Raw genomic sequence first — 24200 nt, forward strand, 5'->3', positions numbered from 1 at the left:
AGGTCCAAATAGGCACTGCATAGTACATTACACAACTGTTAGTTTCAGATCTCTGCTCCCCTATATCCCCGTAATATCCCCATATAAAGCTTACCGGGCTCCCTGCCAACAAGTCCTGGCCAAGGTTCCCGGGTTCATGGCCCTTTTCAAATCTAGCATTTGCTCGTCAATTAACATAACGCTAGGCACTGCCCCGCTCGTTTATATTTTATTCCTTCCCCTCCCACATCCTATCAGCTCACCCTCTCTGTGCCGTCTGACTTGTCAGAGCTCAGGTACACAAACTATGCGCAGGCGTGTGGGTGTAGGACTCCCATTGCATGCGCAAGGTTTGGTGTGCAATGAGCCAGTGACAGAGAGGGAAGGTTAGGAGCTGATAGGATGTGGAAAGGGAAGGAATAGAATATTAACGAGTAGGGGGCATTGACAAACGAACATTAGATTTGAAAAGAGACGTGAACTTGGGACTTGGCCAGGACTTGCCAGGTAAGCTTTATCAAGGGATATTACAGGGACAGAGGGGAGCAGAGATCTGAAACGAACAGTTATGTAATGTACTATACTGTGCCTATTGCAGCCTGTCACCCGTGAAATTGTGCCTTCTGTTGATAGGTTCCCTTTAATGAATGGCATCAGATCCTGCACACAGCACAGTATATTTACAGTGAAACCTCTCTGCACAGGAAAGCAGTGGTCTGCAGATGTGGGCAGCTTTCAGAGTACAGGCGGTCCCCTACTTTAGAACACCCGACTTATTGACGACCCCTAGTTACAAACCGACCTCTGGATGTTGGTAATTTACCTTACTTTAGCCATAGGCTACAATGATCAACTGTAACCGTTATCAAAGGTGTCTCCAATTGTCACAGAGGCCAAACATTTTTTGACTGGGGTTACAATTATAAAATATACAGTTCTGACTTGCATACAAATTCAACTTAAGAACAAACCTACAGAACCTGTGTTGTAAGTAACCCAGGGACTGGAGAGGTTTCACTGTGTGATATAAATAAATATGTGTATGTGTGTATGTATGTATGTATGTACACATACTAAGATGTTGCCATGTATTTATCTTTTTATTCCTATGTAGGTGTTATGTAGTAGGTGGACATGTTGTAATGCATCTTTTTCTTTGTGGGGTAGTAGTTTGCTTTATGATCATTTCTGACCATGATGCAAAGATCCAGTGCTCTATGACTTCCCTCCCTTTCTCTGCACAAGCAGTAACACTCATTCTGTGTCCTGCTTGGCCAAGCTGTTTCTGCGCGTTCACGTGAATGCCCTCAGTGCTCTGGCCTCGCTGCGCTTAGCTGATATCACAACCAAGATGTCTTCTGAACACCAGGAAGTCTGAAGAAGCCAGAAGAATGATATAGGTATCTTTGGAATTGTCGTCAAAGGCTCTGTCCAGAGGTTCTAAAACTATTTTTAGTCAATAACGTTACAGTTACGCTTGAAGACATGCTAGGCAGTATAGATGTGACTGAAGCTCTTGAATGTTATCTGCTTTAAGGGTTTTGTCTGTACACAACTCAGTTTTATCATTAAACCAAGGAGTTCAGCAGAAAGAGGGCCAATAATGGGGGCATTCATTAGAAAGATATTTTATATTATATATATACACACACAAAAAACATTTGATAGCTACTATTTCACTTCTGCTCTAAGCGTCTTACCCTAGTAAGATGGAAGTGGATAATTAGTTTCTAGTACCATGTAGAGTTTTCTTTGACAATTTAGAAATAAAAGGTTAAATTTAATTCACTCAAATTCAGAATTCAAGCTTTGTTTTATTTGCAAACCTATTTTCTTATGTTTTAATTAAGAGACTGAAAAGGAGAGCAGCAAATAAACAATTTCAGAGATTTAGAAACCACACAGAAGCCCAAGAGGCTCCAAAGGCTAATACAATTTGCATGTATTGTAATTAGTTGTGTGTGTACAGAATGCTGAGAACATAAAACATCAGCTATTAACATTAAAAGTTCATTAAAACATTTGTATTACTTATTCATCTACATCTTCAAAGTGGCTAGCCAAGATATTGGCCCCCACTCCTGTGATTCCAATGGTCTCCCCGACCCGGCACCATTCAAGTCTCATATTAACAGACTGGGGAGAATTATGTCCGGTCCAAGAAATAAATTTCACAGTAGACTTGGCAATGGCAAAAAATTAAAATGGCGCTGTCCAGTTATAGCAATGACTAGTTGTTAAGGGCGTTAATTTGCTTGGCAGCCAATCCAACAGTATGACCAGGACTGGAGAAACATCAGACCTACATTTTGGGTCAACTCAACTCTACTGAGGACATCTGGTTCCTGCCAGGGCTTTCAGCCATGATTTCCATGTGGCCGGCCTGCCTTTGTACTGTCTTCAGCCCAGTAGGTATTTCTAAGTAAGTAGGCATTCCTAAACATTTTACCACAACTGAAAACCACTTAGGCCAGGTGCTTATAGGAAATACTTTCAAGGTAGTTTCCATAGGTGTGACAGTAGTTGCAGTCAGAGTAAATGAGATCTAACAAAATCCTGCTGCATTATGCACCTTCTGCATACACCCTAAACAATGCTGCAGGAATAGGACTGCCCTACTAGGCCCTTACTTTCACCTCCACCTACCATTTCCATAGACATCTATAGGCAACTGCAAGCAGATATAATAATAGTAATAATTCTTTATATAGCTAGACAGGGTAGGGGGCTCTGGGGCTCACAATCTAATCTCCGCTCTGGTTAACCCCTTTAGGCCCAGTGGTCACGTGACCGCCGGCTCTGCTCCTCTCTGCATTGGGCTCCTTCAGTGCAATGCTGTAAGGAGCGGAGAAGAGAGAAGCGGTAACGGGTCCTGCCGGCACGAGAGCAGTAGAAAACCGCAGCAAAACCTGCTTTAGGCATCAACGGGAGGACCTAGCGAATTAAAGGAATCTACCTCCAAGATGGATTGTAAACCAAACCCACTTATGTTCAGGTGTGTGTCCCCTCCGGCAGAATCTGTTCTTCTTTTAGGGTGCAGTCACACGTTGCAGTTAAAACTGCATGGCAATTAGTTTTGAGGTGGTTTTAGGTGCAGTTTTGTCAATTTCACAGGTGAAAGACATGAACTGAACGGGTGAATTAGATTTTGAAGGAGAAAGCTGTTCCACAAATGTCATTCACCTGGTGATTTCATGTCTTCCACTTGTTAAAATAAGTAATACCACCTAAAACCAGCCCAAAACTAATTGCGATGCAGTTTTAAGTTTGACTGCACCCTAAAAGAAGAGCAGATTCTGCCGGAGGGGACACACACCTGAACAAGAGCAACGTTTGACCGCACCCTTAGCTTCTTTGCCCATGTTGTTTTTTTTTTTAAACAAAGGCATGAGGGTGAAGACACACGTGGCGTTTTTAGGGCGTTTTTTAACGCATGCGTTTTTTTAAACTAAAAATGGCCTAAAAATGCCATGTGTGTCTTTACCCTAAGAAGCTAAAAGAAGAGCCAATCCTGCCAGAGGGGGCAGACAACTGCATGTAAGTGTACTTGGCTTACAATCCTCGCTCCTGGTGGTTGATTTTCATTTAAGGCTTCTTTTTTGCCCATGCTGATAACAAGAAGGTGAGGATCTAGCGAGCAGGATTGATGCTAGGTAGTTACCAGACTCATTTGAACTACTTTACCTGATACAGGTTTCCCTTAGAATTCAGGAGAAAACTGAAAAAGTCACAAGAAAGAACCATGATCCAGGACTCGGCAAAATTCATCATCAGCAAAGGGTCATTATTAGTATCCCTATATACTGCGAGTCCTGTCCCCTGGTATTACAGTGAACACAGATCTGATAACTCAGCCGTAATCCAGTCAACTCCTTGCACCCAGCTTACAATGACAAATGACTACATCCCTTAAGGCCCAAAAGAAGGTCTTTTAACGTTCCCGGCAGCAGCTGCGTCTCTTATTGTGCTTGTAAACTGCAAACTCAAACGCTTTTTGCAGCCTCATGAATACATAACAGGGATCTTCCACCTTCTTAGTAGCACTTACAAGTAGTTCTGCTGAAGTGCAGCTTTCATGGATGTGTCTGGTTCACAAGGTCAGTGAGCTGAACAATATAAAAAAGAGGTAGTGCACGCTCTAAATAGGTGATCATGGCTCTTCCCCGTCTTCCAATGTGGGGACACAGTTACGAAAGTGACACGACCTCTCACTACAGCATTACAGGCAACCATAGTTATTGCTCCATAGGCAACAAAGTGCCAGTCATACATTTCACATAGCTCAAATATACGCTGTACCTGTTATAGAACGGAAATGCCAACCTCTGTAAACAAACAGAGCGGCATGGACATATGGCACCGCAGGTGAATGGGAGCAGGGGCAAGTATTAAATGTTTATTGTTTTTATAGCCCAACCCCCCACCAATCCTTGACCTCTTATTACTCTGAGCTGTCGTCATACAGAAGAGGGCCCACCGCTAATACCCGGAGGTCTGTCTGTAAGATTGGGACCATATGTATGTGTTAGGAACAACAATGTGAAGATAATAGTTTTACATATGGAATGTCTGGGACTTATTGCATGTCCCGCAGCAGTATTGTGGTAATGAATGCTGAATCAAGGTGGTCAGATGCATCAATAGCACACACACACACACACGTATGTATGTATGTATGTATGTATGTATGTATGTATGTATGTATGTATGTATGTATGTATGTATGTATATATATATATATATATATATATATATATATATATATATATATATATATATATATATATATATATATATATATATATATATATATATATATATCTATCAGATGAATTAAATGAGAATGCCCAGATAAAAGAAACATTTTAAGGGTTATACCTTTAACTAATTAAATATACACCAAAATGTGTAATTTGCCACAACAATACCTTCTACTTTCTCACTTAAGAGAACTTAAAGGGGTCGTCCACTTTCAGCAAATAATTGATATGGTTTATGTAAGGAAAATTATAAAATTTTCCAATATACCTTTTGCATCAATTCTTGAAAAAAATTTGTTAGATCTCTGCTTGCTGTCCTATGGAAAGCTTCTATGTTTTCCAGTGGATAGAAATCTGTCCATGGTGATGTGAAGTCATGGCTACGCAGGTGCACAAGCTGTTAAATGACACAAGCTATGCAACAAAACACAATGCATCCGCTGAAGAATGCCAAAATTGATGCCAACATTTGCGCTTACAAAACACAAACATTAACATGATGTTAACACAATGCATCTGCAGGTGTGGGTGATAATGGGTTTAGAAAAAATTGAAAGGTGCTGCTCCTACTCCTCCTTTTACTTTGGACATCAAAAACTGCAACTGAATAGGTGGTCGCACCCCAAGAATCACACTCTGTAATATAACGAGCTGTGCACTGGTCCATGGAGATGGAGATTTCTGTCCACTGGAGTAAACATAGAAGCTTCCAATAGAATAACAGGAAGCAGAGATCTAGAAAACCGTGAGGAATTCATACAGAAATTATATTGGAAAATTGTATACCCTTTTATTACACAAACAATATCAATTATTTGCTGAAGGTGGACAACTCCTGTAACCTTTCAATAAACTTTGTGAAATAAGCAGTCCAGTGTATGTTCAAGATGAGAAGTACAGGCGGTCCCCTACTTAAGGACACCCGACTTACAGACAACACATAGTTACAGACAGACCCCTCTGACCTCTGGTGAAGCTTTCTGATCCTTGGTCCCATTACAAAAAAAAAATGTTTAAACTCCAATTGTCACTGGGGCCAAAATTTTTTTTGTCTGGATCTACAATTATAAAGTATGCAGTTTCGACTTACATACAAATTCAACTTAAGAACAAACCTCCGGACCCTATCTTGTAAGTAACCCGGGGACTGCCTGTAATATTATTTCTGGTTATTATGTGGCTCTTGTGTCCAAAAGCAAATTTGGTCAAATATACTCGTTTCCTGAGCATCACCGAAATGAACTCCGCATTTCCGTTTAGCTTACATTTTCCTGCAGCTCACATTAACCCTTAATGACCAGGACATTTTTCGTTTTTGCGGTTTAATTTTTTGCTCCACCCCTTCAAAAGTCCATAACTTTTGATATTTTTTTTTCCATGTACAGAGCTGTGTGAGGGCTTGTTTTCTGCCTAACAAATTGCACTTCATAGTAACAGTATTTTATATTCCATGCCATGTACTAGGAAAAAAATGAAACTGAGAAAATGCATTCGCGCCATTTTCTTGTGGGATTGGATTTTCCAGCTTTCATTGTACTGTTCTCACTGTAACCAAATATATTTGGAAAACTTTCTATCATGTTCCATATTAGCAACCACAGCTTAGCTTATAGGGAAGAACAACTTGACTACAAGAGAACCAATCGCCCAATAAGAAAGAGGAAACAAATCAGTTATTGTGGCATAGGCATGGGACGACGGTGATGGCCAACAACATATCAGTACCAGTATTTAGAGGGTCACAATAGCCCTGGTGGGAATGTTAGCATGCAGACATTTCTTATCTTTGTAATACAGTGAGAATTGGCACAGAAGAGCATATTTCCATACTTTTTGCAAAACCAATTGGACTGGCTGTACCGCTAAACCTCCCGACTCTCCACACATCTGGTCCCCACATTATTTACAGGCGAAACTTTCATACAACACGTTTCATCCATAATATATGCCACCGCTTTAAAAACATATGGGGGGCAATTATTATTGGTTTTGCTGGGCTTTCTTGGCGTCAAAAAAAAAAAAACGCAAAAAACTTTTCATTGCTCAAAGGTTCACTATACTGGCATGAACTGGTGCGACACTGAGCAAAGCCAGATTCACGTTTTTAAAAAGTCGCATAGTCACTCCAGCTTGTATGTGCTGGGACTTTTTGAAAGAAAAATCCCACACACAAGTAGAGCATAAGAACATTTATTAAAGGGCCAAAACAACCTTAACCACTTAGTGACCAAGCTCATTTGCGCCTTGATGACCAAGGCCTATATTTCAAAACCAGCACGTGTCACTTTATCCGGTTATAACTTTAGAAGACTAACTTACCCAATTGTTTTTGAGTTTGTTTTCCATGACATTTTGTACTTTAAGTTAGTGGGGAATTTTGATATATTTTGAACTTAGCTAATTTTTTCTAAATGTTTACCAAATTCAACTTTTCAATAACTATTCTCAAACTTCAAAATATTCTGTTTTTCAAACTGATAGTAACTAATTTGGGCAGTAAGACTAGTTAACATGTACCATATCTCAGCTTAGTGTTGGTGTCATTTTATAAGCGTCCTTTTGTTTTATTACGACGCTAGAAAGATCATAAATTGAACAGAATGCTCTCAAATTTTCAAGAAAATTTTAGAATAAATTATTTTAGGGACCTTAGGCATTTCGATAGCGGTTTTGGAAGTTTTGTTAATAGAAAACCCCCACATATCACCCTTTTCTATTAACTTCACCCTCAAACTAGTCAACAGGTATGGAACAGCAGGTAGGAAGCTTGTTAAACCTTTATGCATTTTACAGAAATTCTAACAAAATTAACGTTTGATCGGAGTTCACAAATTTTTATCATTAATACATTCATTTAGCTGCAAAATGTACCCACATTAACTGAATAAAAGGAGAAAATGCATCTAAGAATATATTGTGCAGTGTAAGAGGACACCCCACATGTGGATGTAACCCACTACCAGGGCACATGGCTGGGCGCTGAAGGGAAGAAGCCATTGAGCTTTTGTAGGGCAGGATAGTTTTCAGGCGACATCACGTGTTTGTAGAGCCCCTGAGGCCATGTTCACATGTGGCATTTTGCTGGCGTTTTGAAACAATCCAAAGGCTCGACCTGCAATCGCACGTTGAGGCAAGATTGCTTTTCCTTTGCGTTCTGTTAACGTGTTGGAAAAGCAATGTTATCAATATAAGTGATCACAAGTTGAGCCTTTGGATTGCATTTCCAAATACAACCAAAAGGCTACGTGTGAACCACAAACCTTTGTCCCAGAGAATTTGTAGACTTTTTATCATGTGGTATCGGGGAATATTAACCCCTTGCTACTGATGGGCTTTTTCCGTTTTACTTTCTGTTTATTGCTCCCCACTTTCAAAAATCAATAACTTTTTATTTTCCCATGTACAGTCAGTCACCGGGTTATGTACAAGACAGGGTCCATAGGTTTGTTCTTAAGTCGAATTTGTATGCAAGTCAAAACTATATATTTTATCATTGTAGATGCAGAATGGCTGTAATTGGACCAAGGATTATAAATAAAGCTTCATTACAGACACCGTACAGCTGATCATTGCAGTCTGGGATTAAAGCAAAGCATCCAGACAGCGTCACCAGAGGTCACAGCGGGCAGAGGGGTCCGTCTTTATCTAGAGGTCGTCTGTAAATCAGGCGTCCTTAAGAAGGGGACCGCCTGTACAGAGGTGTCTGAGGGCTTATTTTCTGCGTAACAAATTGTACTTCCTAGTGACATTATTTTATACTCCATCCCTTGTACTGGAAGTGGAAATACAAATTCAAAATGTGGTAAAAATGACAAGAAACCGCATTTGCGCCATTTTCTTGTGGGCTCTGTTTTTACATCTTTCACTATACACTCCTAATGCCATCTCTAATATGGTTTAGTATGATCACAGGGATAACAAATTTATATAGGTTTTAATAGGTGTTAATAGATTTTACCAAAAATTAAAAACTTATGTACCCCCCCAAAAATGATTACCTTTACCATATTCTGTCTCCAATAACTTTTTCATACTTAGGAGAACGGTGTTGGCTTATGTGTAATTTTTTACTGGGACAAGCTAACGTTTTCATTGCTACCATTTTGGGGACTGTGAGACCTTTAGATCAGTTTTAGGGCGATGCCACACATGGCGTTTTTGGTCAGTTTTTCCCAATTATCTTAATAGATAAACTGGTTGTAAGCAGCCAAACGCATGGTAAACTGCCAAAATGGACGGAAAATGGATGTTTAAAAACGGACCAAAAACGCCATGTGTGACCTCACCCTTAGTATGTTTTTTATGTGTTGCGGCATGGCAAAAAAAGTGTCGATTCAGACTTTTGAGCACATTTTTCCGTTACGGGACTCAGCGCCTTTTTTTTTTTTTTCTTAAACTTGTTTTATTGACTGTACAGCAGTCACAATAAAGGAAAATATCACAATACAGTGTTATGTCTTTACATCGCGTTTACACAAGTTATTTGAACAGGAAAAAACACAAACACTCAACAGTGCTACTGCTAGACCACGTCCATTCTTCATCAGTTATAGAGTACTAACTTACTAGATTTCCTCTAGTGAGAAACTCCAGCCCCTCCCCCATGTCACTTCCCCCCCCGAGGTATTAATATCCAGTAGTGCTCTTAGTTGTGACGTAAATGTATTGACAGAATAAAGTGTCTCCAAGGAGTCGCACCGTTGTCCCTACACCTTATTAAACTTATCCGGGCATCCCCTTCCCCTATATATAAAATAATGGTAAGGGAGGACCAAATTTACCAATTTTCTCCATATTGAGAGAGTGGGTGGTTGTGTTGCCATCCATTTTAAAGCAATAACCTTTCTAGCAAGAGAAAAATGTGTGTATGGTGTTGACATGCTTCCTCATCAACCACCCCCAACAAACATATCTCTAGTAAGCAATGCTGTCACCTCTTGCCAGTATGTCTGAAGGATTGGGCACATCCAAACCATGTGCCAGAAATCTGCATATGCCGCTGAACATCTTAAGCACCCAGGGGTTTGTTTCCTAGCCATTCTGTACAGTCTGGAAGGGGTCAGGTATTACTGATGGAGGGAGAATGCCTGTATCAGTTTGTTATTAACTGCTGGAGACTCATACAGGGCAGACTCCAAGGCTTCAGCATAGCAGGTATCAGTGTTTTCAGAGCAGGCCCTGTGATCTAAGCACCCCAATAAGGGGGTAGCTATATATAAGGAGAGGAGGATCTGGGACAAGAGTCATCACAAAGGTCATGCAACTTTTATTTCAGATAGGCTCAAATTATGCTCCGGATATGTACCACAGATATTCCCCATTTACCCTGCACAGTGCAGACCCCTCAGGTATGAAATCTTCCCAGCATGTCCCCCCCATGTCATGCCCTAGCAGCTACATCATCACATGAATTAATATGTGCCCACCCTCCAACATCAGATACTTCAGATAAAAAACTAAATGTTTAAAACTGTAAATTAAAAGCAAAGATACAAAGTTTATAAATGCGATTAACCCCTGATTTCCTGACAGTAACCATACTTCTGGTATTACATTATGACAGCACAGCACACATGACGTCCGCACTGCAGGACACGGCTCTCACCTCTACACACAGAGCGGAGGACACCGCTGCACCATCTGAACGCCGCCATGCTGCTTCCTAGCGGCTCAAGGACCTTCCGTGACGTCGCGAGCACGTGACCAAACTGGGTGGGAGGGGACAAAGCGAGGTTTGCGATACGGGCGCGCGTGACGTCATACACGAGGAGGCTGCTGCGTGATGTCACTGCCAGAAGAGTGCGAGGACTGAGCAGAGAAGCGGAGGGCAGGGGAAGGCTGAGGAAGAAATCCAATGTCTGTTCTGAGTCTGCATCCCCGAGCTTTCGACCAACTCACACATCATGCTCCCCTATGTGTCATTTATTACACAGACCTGGATCCCATCTTCTCTCACCTTTACAGAGGTGGATGCCCCATGTCTTCTGCCTCACTCAGCATGCGCCTCATGTCCCGCCCTTATTCCCATATTCCCAATGCCCCTCTACAACTCTGAGTGCACTACACAGGCAGTGTGACAAGGAGAAACATAAGGAACGTCACTGACTCTATTATTCTTCTTATAACTTATCCATGGCCTCCTACCTTCTAAAATTAACTTTTACAATTATGCTAATGAGCACGAAGAGCTCTTATCTTCAGCTTCACAGGCTGTTACACTATGTAGGAGTAGGATTCCTCCTCCCCCTGCTCTCTCAGCACTTCCCCACTCCCTCTGGCTGCTTAAATCTCACACAGTGGGAGGGGAAAGTTTTCAAACACATTGTAACTTATGAAGCTACAGCATGGTGTGGATCTGTTAACACCCCGAAAGTGCTTCTGGCTCATTAGCATAATTGTGTAGTCAATTAGAAGTTCTTTGAATATCCGGAACCAGCAACAAGTACCGCAGCCTAGACCAGAAGTCAACTAGGCTGGTCAATATCCAGGGAGCCAGGTCAGTCCTCTGCAGAATAGAGGCCATCACTAACCAAATCTGACAATAACCCAAAAGCCCCGAACCCTAGAGCTGAAGCTATCTTTATAGACTTTCTAACTCATTGCTGGAAGATTCCAGGGTGCTAGCCAATCAAAGCCTACTTTACCACAGGAAAGATACATTTAACATATCGTATACACTTGGATATAAGCCGACCCAAGCATAAGCCGAGGTACCCAATTTTACCACCAAAAACTGGAAAAACCTATTGACTCGAGTATAAGCCAATGGTTGCAAATGCATTGGTCACAGCTTCCCAGTATATAGCCAGCAAGCCCCCAGTAGTATATAGCCTGCCAGCCCCTGTAGTATGTATCATGCCAGCCCCCTGTAGTAAAAAAATATAAAAAAAATAACACTGTAGTCACCTTTCCGACATCCCCCCGTAGGTCCTCTTCTGCTTCCGATGCCGCCTCGTGTCCTTTGCTTCTTTTCAGGTTCTTCCGCTCCTCTTTGGCTCCTCTTCGGGACATTCCACTCCTCTTCGGGTCTTTGCGCTCGGCCAGCACACAAAATGACGTCAGCCACTTGCCGACGTCATTGTTTGTGAGCCGCCGGCATCATTAGATGACCCGAAGAGGAGTGGAAGAACCTGAAGAGGATCCGAAGGACCCAAGGCGGCACCGGTGCATCGGAAGCAGAAAAGGACGTCGGAAAGGTGAGTACAGTGTTAATTTTTTCATAGACTCGAGTATAAGCCGAGTTAGGGGTTTTCAAAACAACTTTTGTGCTGAAAAACTCAGCTTATACTTGAGTATATACAGTAAATAAAAGCATTAACTGTTTAGTAGTAATACATAACTTGGAAATACAGTACACTCAAAGGCCCCTTTCACACCAAGGTATGATTTCTACGATCCTGTATTTCTGTGCCGTATGAATCTGTATATTTTTTATCCATATGTGAACATATACCACTGTATCTGTACCGTATATAATATGGTGGGCTGGCAAACGATGAATGGGTGACTATTGGCTGGCTGACCGAAGGCACCTCCCTGGATACTGCACATATATATGCCAGCATACAGTGTACGGCTAGTTTCACAAGAACTATGAACGCCCGAGCCGTAGCACCCACCTGGGATAAGAAGACTGCTTGGCAGTGAGTATGTACACATGTGTATGAGTGCATAAGTGTATCTTCTCTATGTGTATCTTATGTATCTTCTGTATGTATGTTTATGGTGTGTATATACTGTATGCATATGTGTATTTATATACTGTATGTTTGTTTGTATATGATATATATATATATATATATATATATATATATATATATATATATGCAGTATGTATATATATATGGTGTCTTTATACTGTATGTATGTGTCCATATGGTGTGTATAAATCCAAACAGCAACAATAATAATCCAATGCCACCTCGTGGCTAACTCAATGGGTTGAACACTAACCCTTTATACAAAACTGTAGAATCCAAGAGAGTTTGCAACAAATAGCGATAGTACATGTTAAAACATAATATTTATTAGATATGCCTTAAAATATGTAAAAAACCCAGGTCTTGGGTAAGTACTTGCCCTACTAAACAAACAAACAAAAATAGACTCTGTGTCTACCAGGAGTAACGCCGTTTATAAGATAGATAAATTGCGTCTTACCATTCCTGAAGACCGTGTGTGCAGTTGGGTGGGCAGTCGTATTATACTCACAGGGATGCAGATACAGTAGATGAAGGTCAGTCCCTCCTTCCATAGGTTTAGTTATCTGTCCCTATTCCCCTTCTTTCAATGACTCCCGCCCTTACAAGGGCAGTACCCAATACTGACACCTATTCACACCCCGCACCTCTCCACCCTGACGCGTTTCTTCCTTGTAACAGATTCTTCAGAGGGTATCAATATTTTTAGAGTGGATGCATTAATTAGAAGCTAGATGCCCACAATTCTGTGAGTCATTCTGAGGTATATATGTATGAGGAGCGGGTGATGGTGACACCTCGCTCCGCAGGTACGCCTGGTGTCGGCTCCCTGTAAACGCTGCAGTGATAGTGTGGTTCCTATACCACTGTAGCACCCAGGTGTGTTTTAAATACTCATGGTCTTGCCCCCATACGCCTCATACTCACCCAATCACTGCGCCGCCGGCGTCCTCCGGAGACGCACCACGTAGTAGGTCGCATCGTGATGACGTCAGCGGAGGCGCCTATCGACGCGTCATCGGGAGGAGGCTCCACGGGAGTGAGTCTTGTATATGGTTGCTACGGCAACCCTGCCACTAGCTCCGTCTTCTGGTAAACTAGTGGCGTTAAAACTTGGTGTTCTGTATGCCTGCAGTTAACCGCTGTAACAGTGCTTGAACTAAACGCAGTGGACGATGTCTCTCATCGATGGAAAAATGAGTTGAAGTAATGTGCTCATACTCAATCAGAGTTAATAACTTTTCAGTGCTCACATCACTGAGATTTGTTAAGTATTATATATAGAAGGGCCATCTCGAAGGTGGTGTAGTCTAGTGGAGACCGATTCATGGGTTCTGTATCTAAGTTCATCTGATGAAAACTCATATCTGCGGTATGACCCTCATAAGGGGATGCGTCAGCATTGTCAGTCCTCTTTGGGGTGTTAATCTTATTATCTGACTACTTAGGGCTTCTTTATATTTGGGGCCAGAGCCGGGTAAGGACACTCTTTTTAGGAGAGAAATGGGGTGTGGCCTGTGGTGGAATATGATGGCGTATTCCATTATAGGAAGCATGTGAACTGTAATTGTTCGTTCAGGCCCCTTGGTGCCATAGTCCCCAGTCCAGTGCCCAGTCTAAAAATCCAGCCTCTGTTTGCTGTACTAAGCGGCCCCAGTCGCCCCCTCTCTGTGGTGCCGGTACTGTTGCGATCCCCATGAAACTGATGGCTTTAGCATTCCCCGCATGATATGTATGTATATGCCTTGCCACAGGTTTGTCCCTGTTGTTGCGGATGTCACCTAAATGTTCACCTATGCGTCTCCGTAGCTCTCTCGTGGTCATCCCCACATACTCCAGACCACATAGGCAGGTAGCTTTGTAAATGACCCCTACAGACAGGCAATTAATAAAATCCCTTATTGTGAAGGTTTCTCCAGTCACATTACTCTTGAATGATTTAGATGCATTCAAATAGGGACAAGCCACACAGTTACCTCCATATTTGAAGCAGCCAATGGGTCTCCGTTCTAGCCAAGTGCCTTTTTCCCTTGGAGGTACAAAGTGACTACGCACCAATGTGTCCCTCAGTGACCTTCCCCGTCTGAATGTTACCAGGGGCTTGGGTCCCACCATTTGCTTAATGTCATCATCCATTAGTAAAATGTGCCAATGCCTCTTTAAGATGCTCCTTGCCTCCTCTGCACCATTATCATATGTCGCAATTAGTCGACATAGACCCTCCGGTGGCTCCTTATCCCTTGTGCTCAAAAACAGTTCTGACTGTTTAAAGGATGCAGCGTGTTTGAACGCTGACTTAAGGATCCCATCCGGGTATCCCCTTTGCCTGAACCTCTCTCTGAGGTCATTTGCTTGTGCCTTGAATTCATTTTTAGTGCTACAGTTTCTTCTTATTCTAAGACACTGCCCTTTGGGGATGCCCCTACGTAATGGTAGGGGGTGATGGCTTTCCCATCGCAGCAATGCATTGGTCGCTCTAGGTTTACGGTATATCGTTGTGCTAATGTCCCCGTTCTCTCTTTTGGTCAGTAGCACGTCGAGAAACGGAAGGCATCTTTCATTGACCTCATGTGTGAACCTTAAGCCAATGTCGTTTGTGTTCAGGCTATCAACAAAGGATGTGAATGATCTCTTATCCCCTCTCCATAATACAAAGATGTCATCAATAAAGCGTAAGAACATTTCCGCTCTCTCTATCCCGGGGTATCTCCAAACAGGACGGTTGCCTCCCACCAGCCCAGGAGCAAATTGGCATACGTGGGGGCACACGGGCTCCCCATTGCCGTGCCCCTGAGCTGGTGGTAGCATTTCCCATTGAAGAGGAAGAAAGTGTGGGTAAGTGAGTACTTCAATAAATCGCACACTAGTTTGTTGTGTGCTCTAAATTGTCTGCCTTTGCTAGATAAAAAGAAATTCGCAGCCATCAGGCCTTTGTCGTGTGGAATTGAGGAGTACAGCGCCTCTACGTCTATGGTACCTAGAAGCACCTCCTCGTCCACAACAACATCCTCAAGTTTCCTCAATAGGTCTGTGGTGTCCCTTAGGTAGGAGGGTAGTGACTCCACAAAGGGTCGGAAAATTCTGTTCACATAAATCCCTACGTTCTGACACAGTGCACCTATTCCTGAGACTATCGGTCTCCCTTTCAGTGGGTGCAAACCCTTATGGATCTTGGGTAATGCATAGAACGTACTAGTTACCGGGAATTTGGGTAGCATGAACTCATATTCCTCCTTGCTGATGAGATTGTTCGCAAGTCCATCATTCAAAATCAACTCCAGTTCTTTATAATACTCCTTGGTGGGATTACTTTGCAGGACCTCATAACAGGAAGGATCACTCAACAGTGTCAGACACATTTGTTTATATTGGAGTGCATCCATCACTACAGTGTTGCCCCCTCTATCAGAGGGCTTAACCACCAGAGTTCTGTCATCCTCCAACGTTCTTAGTGCCCTCATCTCTGAATTAGTCATATTGAACCTGTTGCGTCCGGACACCATTCGCTCTAAATCGCGAGATACTGTCTCAACAAATACGTCTACACAGGATACTTCCCCTTTTGGGGGCATCCTGGTGTATATATATGGTGTCTTTATACTGTATGTATGTGTCCATGTGGTGTGTATATACTGTATATCTAAGAATTTGATATATATACTTTAAGGACGTATATCACCATTTTTTTGGTGGTAGACTGTCCCATATGCCACCCTTGTTAAGCCTCTTTGCGCTTCCTTCGGGGCCCCTTGGTCTGGAGAAAATAAACTTTTATACCTATTCAAATGAGCCGGAGGTGTTCAGGGTCTTGTCCGACGAGCGCCTCCTGGCTCCTCCAAAGGCTAATTTATGCACGCCCCCCTGCCTCATTTGTTTGCACTGCTCCCAGCTACCCGCGTGGTCAGGCAGCCGGTGACGTCATCCGGCACTCTTCTGTCACAAAATCTTCTGTCTTGCGCAGCTCGCAGGTATCCTATGCGGCTGCGCCAGACCTAAGATAAGGGGATGCAGACGTGGAGTTATAAGGTGTGTGATAAGGTTGTGGCATGAGTTTGCAAAGTATGTGAGAACGAGGGTGATGGGGGAGTCAGAACTGAGGGAAGGCCATATGAGTGTGCTCTGTGGGACATGAATGACATGGGGGAGTTGACAATACTGTAAAGGAAAGGGAGACATGAGGGAAAAACATGGTTTCAGACTGTGTGCAGAGGACAAAACAAGGGTGTATGGACTGAAAAAGTGGTGCATGGTGTGTGAGAAAATGGGGGGCAAGAGGGTACAGGGTGTGGAAGAAGGTGTGAACATCAGGGTGCTGGCTTTAAGATGGAGGAAGACACAAATTATGGAAACTTCCACGTGCAAGTTATTTGAAGAGTAGATACAAGCTGTGTGATGAGAAGGGAACCATAAGAAGTGCAACATCCCCCACCGGGGCCTGGCCTTTTCGTGGTGGCCTGGAGGCAGCTATGGCCCAGAATACCAGAGTGGCTGGCTCGAGAGGCTTTGGGCACGCTGTGGTCACGGTGCTTGGTCTGGGGACCGGAGGGCTGACCTACAGCCTAGCAGGTCTCCAGCAGGTGGTGTGTGCAAGAAATAAGGAGGGAGAGGCTGATGCAACGATGCAATATCACAATTTAGAGGTCTCTAGCAAGCCAGAAAGTTCATAGCGGCCCATTGGATAAGACCTAGGCCTCCAGACAGGAAGGAATACATAGACCGCATGAATTCAGCTATAACATTGGAATATGGCACTTGTGTAAAAAGGAATAGTATTCCAAGTTTGAGAAAATATTGGGAAGGTGGATGGAAACTCCTGGACTACCATTGGAAGCCCTTCTAAGAATCAGAACAAGCTTAGAATACCAGTTATCATTAGTGAAATAACAAAATGAATAATAAGCTCGTGGCAGGAGATTAGGGACCAACTGGGGAGAGGGTGGGTTTGGGGGATTCTTGTACGGATGTAAGATGTCATAAATGTATAGAATTTATGACATGTAACTGCAATGTACCAATATTGTAACGTGACAGATGCTGTAATGCACAAATGTGGTATAGTAAGAGAACAAAGCCAGGGCAGGCTTGTTATTTTATCTATGGTCTGTATGTTGGGGAAGAAAAAGAGGGGGAAAACTTTTTTCAATAAAGATTATCTGATTTTAAAATAAAAACACAAATATCAAATTTTATTTTAAAGTATTTTCTCGCTGGGTAATACATGCATCATTTTAAAGATTCACTTATTTTGTGCTTTGTCTTCTCCAATTATGTCTAATGTGCAGAAGCTATTTAAATCCAAGGCAACAATGTCTTGAAAATTCTATTAAAAACTCAGGAGAAATATGCTTTGAATACTCTATAACTACTTCCTTTTTGCCAGCATAGACAATTATTGTATGTCAAAAAATGAGTTCCCATGGTTACACAATATTTAGTACTAAAATGAAAAGCTCTGTAGACTAATGCAAAGAAGAGAAAGAGAGAGGTCTGTACTGAGAATACATATCTCTTACCACTTTCCCGAATATTAGAACAAATTGCAAATTGTTTATTGGACAGCAAATGGCTGGGGGTGAGAATTTTGAAGACTGCATTTATAGACCGTCTATCTAGTATTTCTAGACTATGTCTGATACGCCCCTAAGCTTTCCTTCTATATATTATATATTATATATTATTTCCTACAATAAGCACATCAAAGAAAACTTCATTAGAAGCCATGTTTATATGGTTCACCTGCTGATTTCTAAAGTTATTTTACAAACTCAACATAAGGAAAAAAAAGAGATCCAGTTTATATTTACACTATATTACTCTGTATGACGCATTGTCAGGGTTGGTGGTGGTGGACCCACTGAACCACCACAAGCGATGATGTAAGCAAATACCTAGGATTGGAGTTTAAATGGCACCCTGTATTCACCAGAGTCCATCGCAAATCGGGTTGGACTTGCAGCGGCGGGATACCAACAGATTGCTCCATAGGTGCGACTTTGCTCACGGTAGTGGCCAAGGTGAGGTACAGAAACGACAGGCAGAATCAGAGTCGTAGTCAGGCAGGAGGTCAGGACAGGCCGCTCAGGATCGAAGTAAGGGACGCAGCTGAAGGTCAAGACAGATGGCAGGGAATAGAGGTCAGGAACAGAAGTAGATGTCACAAAGCATAATCATTTAGCGGCCCAATTAGCGACGCGCTGGCCCTTTAAATCTCACAGAGCAAGTGGACGCACGAGGAGGCGCGCGCTGAACCATAGAAGCCGTCGCTGGAGTGAGGACTGGTTAGTAAGCCTGCAGACCCGGCACTGAGGTACCTCCACACGGAGGCACATGGGTGCACCTGCAATCCGTGACATGGGTTGCAGGAGCACCCGTGACACATATAAAGAAAAAACATACATCATTCCTTTTTAAGTCCCCTTTAAATGTCTCAGTATAAAACTGTGCTTGCATTCCATGATAATACAATGAAGAAGCTTGGTTGTTTATTTGAAATTAAGAATATAGAAACTGTAAGTGCACAATTTAATGGAGCGGCGTCAAATTCAATAAAAGCACTTCCTAACCAACCTGGTAATCTGTCCAGAGCCAAGGATTCACTCTCTAGAAATTGATGTGAACCATTTAAGCTTTTGAAAGGTCTAAATCTTCAAAATGGGCTTCATTTTTTCTGCTAATGGACCATTGAATGTATCATTTAGGAATTCTGCATATTTTTTTTAGAAGTAAGCGATTCAAAGAAACGACCCTTAGAAAGTATCAAATCTTCTCAGTTTAATTTCATTCCTTTCTGCTAGCAGAAACAAAATGGAAAAGCTGCTAATTTGCATTATAGTTATGTTACAGCTCTTTGTCTTGTGTTTAAAACTTTGTGTCGGTAAAAAAAAAATAGGAAAACATTTCTATCCCAAGGAAAGTTGCTTTTGTACGTCCGATACACAGTATAGCACATTAGAAATGCCTTCAATGATTTCCATTATGTTTAGCAATATCAACTAATTATAGATTGTAGTGATTATTAATATTAGACTTAGGCCCCTTCCCCACTTGCGAGTGTGATGCGATGAACTCGCATCACACTCGCAACGCAAGCTGTCGGGAACGCACGGCCCGAACGCTGCACCGCGGGAGTGAACTGACATGCTGAGTTCACTCCCGGTGTGCAGCGTTAGGGCCGTGCGTTCCCGACAGCTTGCGTTGCGAGTGTGATGCGAGTTCATCGCATCACACTCGCAAGTGGGGAACGGGCCTTACAGAGGAGATGAATGTTATGTGTTGTGGATGATGGAAGGAAAGATACATTTGAAATTAGCCAAATTATTTTCTTCAGTGAAGCTGAAACGTTATTTTTAAAACTATTCCTTTTGTATTACATTGTTTGGGTATCACCATAATTGACCCAGAAAATAAACATAACATATTATTTTTATGGTACAGTGAACTACAGAAAAAAGCAAAAATTCATTTAATTAATGATTTTCTTTTTCCCCACACACAATGAAGTATCTGAAAAGTGCATCTCATCCCGCAAAAAATAAGCTCTCCAATGGTTCAAAATTAAAAATGTAATAGCATGTACAATGTGACAATGCAAATCTGCTATGAATGATGCTCCTTCTCTTCTTTGCCCTGTCATGTGCATATATAGAAGTTTACTACCACATTTGGGGTACTTGCGCGCTCAGAAATTGGAACAGATTTACTTACCCAGTCCCTTCACGATCCCGCAGTGCGTTGTCCGTCGTGGATTCGGGTCTGGCGCGATTCACTTGCTTCCCAGTTCCTGCATGTGTCGCTGCTGCGCCGAGGTCCGCCGGAGTTTACCTTCTTATTCCTGGTGCATGTGAGTACTTGATCTTGCGACACAAATCCTTTTTTAAATTCCGGGGTTTGTCCAAATCCTTCGGGTTGTCCGACGGCCACGCCCCCGATTTCTGTCGCATGCAAGCGTGCGCCAAAATCTCGTGGCAATTCGGCGCAAAACGGATATATTCGGGAAACCCGACGAAAGTGCAGCGTTCGGACCCTTAGTAAATGAGCCCCATTGTGTATCAAACTTTTCAGTGCTTTTAGTCATTTAATGCATGGTGAATGTGTAATTTTTGGCCAAAGTGAAAGTATTACACCACATTTTGTTTTTATTATACTACATTTTATATAGCATTAACAAACTTCTTAAAAGTGGTTTTACATACGTTCAGGGTGCAGTTTCTATGCTGGGGTAATTTATATTATTATTATTATTTAGAGTAGTTTGCTCAAAATTTAAGATTTGATGATTTTCAATAAAATATATGCCTCATAACATAATAAAAAATAGAAAGGACGCATAAAACAAAAGGCAACATGGCACAGAATATTTTCATCAAGCTATGCCCCCTTTGTTGAACAAGTTGAGAGAAGGGAAAAAAATGAGAAGGCTTATGGCACAAATTACGCTAGTAGTCTGACCAAAGCGGCTTTGTGAATTCCTCCCAGTGTGTCATGAGAAAACTATGTCAAAATCACCTGGATATGTTAAAACCTTTTCAAATATATAACGACTAATAGTGAAACATGTCAGATTCTAAAAGTAGGGCATGGTCTGGAACAGGGGTAGCGAACCTATGGCGCAGGAGCCAGATACGGCTCTTTTGTTGCATCTCGCTCTCAGACAGATATTTAATAAATAGTGGTGGCTGCTGTGCGTCACTTAGACTGATCACAGGACACAGGCAGCGATGTTACCGCTGCCTATGACCTTTGTACGACCTATGTGCCATCGCAGTCATCATCTAAGCCTGGCTCAAAGAGAAGAGCGTGGGAGTGATGAGGAGCTGGCTGTGGCTACCTAGCAACTGGGAGGCATGTTCTGTGGCTACCTATACACTGGGAGGCATGTGCTGTGGCTACCTATACACTGGGGGGCATGTGCTGTGACTACCTATACACTGGGGGGCATGTGCTGTGGCTACCTATACACTGGGGGCATGTGCTGTGGCTACCTATACACTGGGGGGCATGTGCTGTGGCTACCTATACACTGGGGGCATGTGCTGTGGCTACCTATACACTGGGGGGCATGTGCTATGGCTACCTATATACTGGGGGGCATGTGCTGTGGCTACCTATATACTGTGGGGCATGTGCTGTGGCTACCTATATACTCTGGGGCATGTGCTGTGGCTACCTATATACTGTGGGGCATGTGCTGTGGCTACCTATATACTGTGGGGCATGTGCTGTGGCTACCTATATACTCTGGGGCATGCGCTGTGGCTACCTATATACTGGGAGTATTTGCTGTAGCCACCTATCTACTGGGGGTACCCATCTACTGGGAGGCATGTGCTGGGACTACCTATCTGCTGGGTGTCAGGAATTCGAGTAGTGGACCATCGCGGACGATGATGTAAGCAGACACCTGGGATCAGAATCTAAGTGGCACCCGGTCTTCACCAGAGCCCACCACAAAGCAGGTCTTGCTGCATCGTTATACCACCAGGTCAGGTCATTCCACAGGCGCAACTTGTCCATGGTGGCAGCCAAGGTCGAGGTACACGATCACAAGGCAGTCTCTTGGTCAGGAACAGGCAGACGGTCAAGGCAGGCGGCAATGATGGGAAGTTTGGGATGGAGCAGGAGGTCAGGGCTGGCAGCAAAGGAGCAGAATCAGGAAAAGGTCCGGGATCACAACGGGAGGTCAACACTTGGGAAGGAAACACTGTGGAAAGCTTCCTCATAGGCGTAAAGCACTAAGATCCATCAGGGAATGCTGGGAGCCGCTGGTCTTTGTAGGAACCCGGGAAGTGGGTAGCGCCAAGCACTTCCTGGCCCTTTAAATCTGCGAGTTCTGGGACGGGAGCAGGAACGTGGAGAGGAGTGAGCTTGGAAAGGGGCGCTGCCACCGAGAGGGGCATGGTGTGCCTGTGATCCGTGACGTAGATCACAGGGGCAACCGTGACACTGGGACTACCTATTTACTTGGGGCATGTGCATATTGTATGGCTCTTACGGAATAACGTTTTAAAATAAGTGGCGTTCATGTCTCTCAGCCAAAAAGGTTCCTGACCCCTGGTATGGAATGTGAAAACTGCATTTGGCTGCAAAGGGTTCCATTTCTTAATATGTAATGGACAGAGTATTCTTAAATTATTTTATGTCTGCATGTGTTAGGTTCAGTTCACACTTGCATTTGGTGATGCAATTGTTGTTGTTGGTTTTGGGTTGTGGTGTTATACACACTTCTCAAAAAAATAAAGGGAACACTTAAACAACACAATATAACTCCAAGTAAATCAAACTTCAATGAAATCAAATTTTCCACTTAAGAAGCCACACTGATTGACATTCAATTTTACAGGCAATTAGCAAGACACATGCAATAATGGAGTGGTTCTGCAGGTGGGGACCACAGACCACTTTTCAGTACCAATGCTTTTTTTTAATGTTTTTTTTTTTTTGAATGTTGGTGGTGCTTTCACACTTGTGGTAGCATGAGACAGACTCTACAAGGTAGTGCAGCACATCCAGGATGGCACATCAATGTGAGCTGTGGTTGAGGTTTGTTGTGTCTGTCAGCTTAAGTGTCCTGAGGCTGGGGGCGCTACCAGGAGACAGGCCAGTACACCAGGAGACATGGAGGGGGCCGTAGCAATGCAACAACCCAGCAGCAGGACCGCTAGCTACCTCCACCTTTGTGGAACATGAGAAGCACTAACAGAGCCCTGCAAAATGAACTCCAGCAGCCACAAACATGAATGTGACTGCATAAATGGTTAGAAATTGACTCCATGAGGATGGTATGAGGGCCCGCCGTCCACAGATTGGGATTGTGCTCACAGTCCAACAGTGTGCAGGACGCTTGGCAGAAAACACGATTGACAAATTTGCAACTGGCGACCTGTGCTCATTACAGATGAAAGCGGGGTCACACTGAGCACGTGTGACAGACATGACAGAGTCTGGAGATGCAGTGGAGAACTTTTTTTCTCGCTCCATCCACAAATGTCACGTTGCATCACAAACTGTCCAGGAGTTGGTGGATGCTTTAGTCAAGGTCTGGGAGGAGATCCCTCAGGAGACCATCCGCAACCTCATCAGGAGCCTGCTGGGGAGTTTTAGGGAGGTCATACAGGTACACAGAGGCCACACACACAATACTGAGCCTCATTTTGTCTTGTTTTAAGGACATTACATCAAAGTTGGATCATCTTGTAGTGTGTTTTTCGACTTTAATTTCAGGGGTGACTCCAAATCCAGGCCTCCATTGGTTAATAAATTTAATTTCCATTGATGATTCAACTAAGTATTTAATGACAATATTTCATTCATTCAGATCTAGTTTGTGTTATTTGAGTGTTCCCTTTATTTTTATGAGCAGTGTAGTGTAGGGTTCTATTATTTGAGTACAGGCAGTCACCAGGTTACTTGGTGTTATTTGGAGCGCACCGTAAAAGTTGTAAAAACTGAGCCCACAAGTGATGCTAATGTGGGGTTTTTTTTGCCAATTTAACCACTTTTGGATTTTTTTTCCAGCTTCCCAGTACATGGCATGGAATAATAAATAATGTCACTGAGAATAAAAATTCTTAGGCAGAAAATAAGCCCTCACACAGTTCTGTACACGAAAAAAGTGATTGATTTTTGAAGGTGGAGGGTGAAAAATAAACCCAAAAACCCTGAGTCCTTAAGGGGTTAAGACCCAGACCCCAGATGCAGATCCCCCAGTTTAGTTTTGTTCAGAGTAACAGAAATAACCCCTACTCCCCATTTGATTAAACTC

At 42.9% G+C, this 24200-nt stretch overlaps 1 protein-coding gene across 1 annotated transcript in view; it reads right to left on the minus strand.

The window, feature by feature from the left end:
• Positions 1-10632, minus strand: part of MRPS5 (mitochondrial ribosomal protein S5) — a 57702-nt gene extending 47070 nt beyond the window's left edge. The window contains exon 1 of the mRNA XM_072140721.1: positions 10345-10632. Coding sequence (XP_071996822.1) covers positions 10345-10393 — 49 coding nt within the window. The 5' untranslated portion in view covers positions 10394-10632. The remainder of the gene's footprint in view (positions 1-10344) is intronic.
• Positions 10633-24200: the final 13568 nt, after the last annotated feature.

The sequence above is a fragment of the Engystomops pustulosus genome, chromosome 3 (assembly GCF_040894005.1).
Source record: "Engystomops pustulosus chromosome 3, aEngPut4.maternal, whole genome shotgun sequence".
In the NCBI taxonomy this organism is placed as follows: domain Eukaryota; kingdom Metazoa; phylum Chordata; class Amphibia; order Anura; family Leptodactylidae; genus Engystomops; species Engystomops pustulosus.